Here is a 3,774-nt window from a genome sequence, read left to right as displayed (position 1 = left end):
AAGCGTTCATCCAAGTCTTACAAGTCTCTTACAATTTATTGACAAAATAAAATGCAAAATGAAGATTATCTATTTTCTACCTAAGTGAGACTCGCGATCTAAACGAGTGCCTAGGCGAGTCTAGTCGGACACCGTTTCTTTTTTTTTTAAACGCCTAGAAATTAATCGTAATTGCGGCCAGCAGCCTACATACGGCACTAGGCGAAGGCTTTGAACACTAGACATTGCTGCATTTGATAACAATTTATAATAGAACAGATCCAACCACACCTGCAACACCCTTATCTAACTTGAAATGATCTACAAATATATGCATCATTCAACTTAACACCTAAAATATTTCGACCATCTTTATCCCTCTTCTTGTCACATGTGTTTGTAGTCTTTTACTACCAATCCAAAGGACAAGATAAAGAATAAGACAGTTATATCGATACACTAAACAACTTTTCAGGTAACCAAAGCAGCTACATGACGCAAAAGGCTCGAAGAAATTCAAGACCAACTAAAATCCAAGGAGACGCAATAATTTGCACCAAAACAAGTGCTCATATACACAAGAAACAATGTGAATTGTCATACCAGAACAACCCAAAAGGTTCCAATTTCAAAACCAGAGAGCCGTATCCACCACAAAGCAATACAATTAAATTCTTATTTCTTCTTATTTAAACTATAGAACCATTAGAAGACAAAACAACAAACACATTATATATGAATTTATTATTTATTTTTGTCAATTAGCAGACGCTTGGGGTGCCATGGAAACAACAACTTTACCGTCTTGAATTTGATTCAGTACACCAGTAGCAGCTTGTCTTGCATCTACAGCCACCGGAGCCACCGTCTGGTATGAAGAAACGACACCTCCAGCTGCAGTGTAGTATACCTGCCTCCCGACGGCGTCATACCCAACCGGTGCAAACCCTTCACTATAAGCTGTAATCTTTGCCTGTTGTGCCTGCTGAGCCTGTAGTGCCTGCTGAGCTTGCTGAGCTTGTAGTGCCTGCTGAGCCTGTTGCGCCTGCTGAACTTGGTGTGCCTGCAGAGCATGTTGTGCTTGCTGAGCTTGCTGACCTTGTTGTGCTTGCTGAGCTTGCTGAACTTGTTGTGCTTGCTGTGCTGCCACTGCATTATTGTACGCCTGAGCGTCCCGGTACACCTCCGGTGCCATCCTCTGCGGTACTCCATAGTATGCCTGACCAACTGGTCCAGTTGCCGGTCTAGGAGCGGGAGCCTGGTACACACCGGTCGGAGTCGAAATGAGATAAACGGGCTGCTCCGGTCCAGATGGGGTAGCCGTCACCGGATAACCCCCAGTGTTCATGTGCCTCTCTGGCATATACGCAGTTGAAAATTGCATAGGTGGTGGCATTGCCACCGGAGACGATCCTTGCGCCGGTTGAATGTTGTCTGGAAGTTTCTGTGTGTAATAATCGCCGGTGTAACCCCTAGGGTTTCCCATTTCGTCGCTTTTCCGGTGATATATGGTGGTCGGCTCGTGACTGGCAGCGATTTGCAACCTCTGCAACTCCTGAATCTGCCTCTGAATCTCCGCCGGAGATATCACCGGTTCTCCGGTGTGGCGATCCTGAGATCCAACCAGAGTGCTTTTCACAAGCGAATCGGGAACCGTCGGCGGAGTGACCGAGTCGGGAAATTTCGGAACCGGCACAGCCGTGTATCCCTTATCGAATCCGAACAAGAAATCGGGGTTCGTCGGCGAGGGCGTGACGGGAGCCGTCGGAGAGGAGCCATCGGGAGACTCGATCTGAACGGAATTCAAAGCGTCGACGAACCACTGACGCTCGGACTTGGTCTCGCTGGAACCGAAGCTAGCGGAAGGGTTGGTGCCAAGAGGGAAGAGGAAGAGTCGGAGCCTGGCGGGCTTAGCGGAAGCGCGGTAGAGCCGGTCGTACTCGATCATCATGTGGTCGAGGTCCTCATCGTTGGTGACGGAGATGAGAGCGTCGAGATCTTCGCCTGGGAGCTGGTACTTGAAGCAAACGTCGTCGTTAGAGGTGTCGCAGAGGGAGGAAAGCTTGGAGATGAAAGCGGAGAGCTTGATGTTGCGGTCGACGGCGAGGATTTTGGTGTCGCCGCCGACGTAGGCGAGCTGGTGGTCGTGGGGGCGGGGCTGGATTTTGCCACCGTAGCTGCACATGAACTTGACTTTGTAGGAGGAGGCGGAGGAAGGGGGTTGGTCGTCCCATGAGGGGGTGTCGCAGTCGATTTCGCGGGAGCGAGGGGAGGAGTCGCGGGAGTCCGGGTAGGGGTAGTTCTCCATCGGAAATTGAGAAATGCGGGAGGACCCGGGGAAGTGATGAAATCAAATTAGGGTTGGGGATTTGGGAGTCATTGGAAATGAAAAGGAATTGGGATTTCCGTTGGGAAATGACGAAAAAACAATGGAAAGAATTTTCTTTTGGGGCGTGATTTGGTTTACTGGAAGTGTGTAAAAAAATGGAAAGAAATCACAGTGCAGTTCTTGGATTACGACAGTACATTTTTTTAATATGAAAAAAGGCTGGTATTATTCACAAATTTTTTTTTTATATACTCTTGTTAATTTTTATCTATTAAAATTTTCAATTAGATCTGACAGCACGTTAATTTTTTTTATGCAATTCTGATGAATGAAAAAAAAAATCTTATGTTCATAGGGAATAATATCCCTTCGCACTCTGCAAATCATGAAAAAGGTTCTTTCAATTATTCTTTTGCATGATAGAGAAAAGAAAATTTATAAACACACAATTTGTTTGGCTTCTTACACAACCATGTTTACTCACATTGTGTATGTTTAATTTATTAAATTCGTTGATAAAAAATAAAATAAAAAGTGTGAGGGAAATTAAAAAGAGTGAAAACCATTAGAATAAAAGACACTCATCCCTTCAAACCCTTAAACATTAAGGCGTCTTTTGGGGATCTCTGGACGAGGTATGTCAACGACTTTTTTGAGCGTTACATGTAACAACCCGTCCCGATTTTGATGAATCCAAAAAGGGTAACATCGTAATTTCACTTTGGGTGGGATTTGTTATTGTTGGTTTTGCTTTTTGGGCCTTAATTGGTGAGCCACGTAGGGCCCACCCTATTATATTGTTCCCCGGCCTCTCTCTTCTTGGGCTGCCACGTGGCATTTCCCCCTCGCTTCCTCTTCTTCTCTCTCACTCTCTCACTCCTCTTTCCTTCCCGACGACCCACACTCACGCACCCATTCACACACACACACACCCATTAGCGACCTCACCACCACCACCAATGACACACCCCGACCCTGATATTCCCCGAATACTAGGATAGACATGTGCAGGTCGACACCGAAGGGTGACGAAAACCATTAATTGATACAAAAGCTAAGAATAAGAAATAAATAAGGGTTATGAATTTAAAATACAATGAATTAATAATTTAGGAACGTGTTCAGAGCATACATGACACGCATCGACCCTGATATTCCCCGAATACCAGGATAGACACGTGCTGGCCGACACCCGAGGGTAACGAAAGTCATTAATTGATACAAAAGCTAAGAATAAGAAATAAATAAGGGTTAGAAATTTAAAATAAAATGAAATAATAATTTAGGAATGTGCTCAGAGCATACAACTAAACATAATCACTAAAAAGAATTAAGATAGAATTTAATGAATAAAGAAGTGGGTCCTACATTCGAGAGGATCCGAAGATGCTGTTGCGGAAGTGTCTTGACGGCGGGATTAGGTGCCTTGATTCTAAGTCCTGAATGGGGGCGCAAAACAAAGGTGA

The 3,774-nt window shown here is 44.9% G+C and overlaps 1 protein-coding gene across 1 annotated transcript; it reads right to left on the bottom strand.

Annotated features, from left to right (window-relative positions):
* Positions 1-553: 553 nt before the first annotated feature.
* Positions 554-2,458, bottom strand: LOC126632286 (chromatin modification-related protein eaf-1-like). The gene has a single exon (XM_050302638.1). The coding sequence runs from the start codon at positions 2,285-2,287 to the stop codon at positions 737-739; it is 1,551 nt and encodes a 516-aa protein (XP_050158595.1). The 5' UTR covers positions 2,288-2,458; the 3' UTR covers positions 554-736.
* Positions 2,459-3,774: the final 1,316 nt, after the last annotated feature.

The sequence above is a fragment of the Malus sylvestris genome, chromosome 8, assembly GCF_916048215.2.
Source record: "Malus sylvestris chromosome 8, drMalSylv7.2, whole genome shotgun sequence".
NCBI lineage: Eukaryota > Viridiplantae > Streptophyta > Magnoliopsida > Rosales > Rosaceae > Malus > Malus sylvestris.
This window is presented reverse-complemented; position numbering and strand designations above follow the sequence as displayed.

Coding starts and splice junctions, on each gene's coding strand:
- LOC126632286 (XM_050302638.1), bottom strand. CDS start 2,287: ATGGAGAACTACCCCTACCCGGACTCCCGCGACTCCTCCCCTCGCTCC.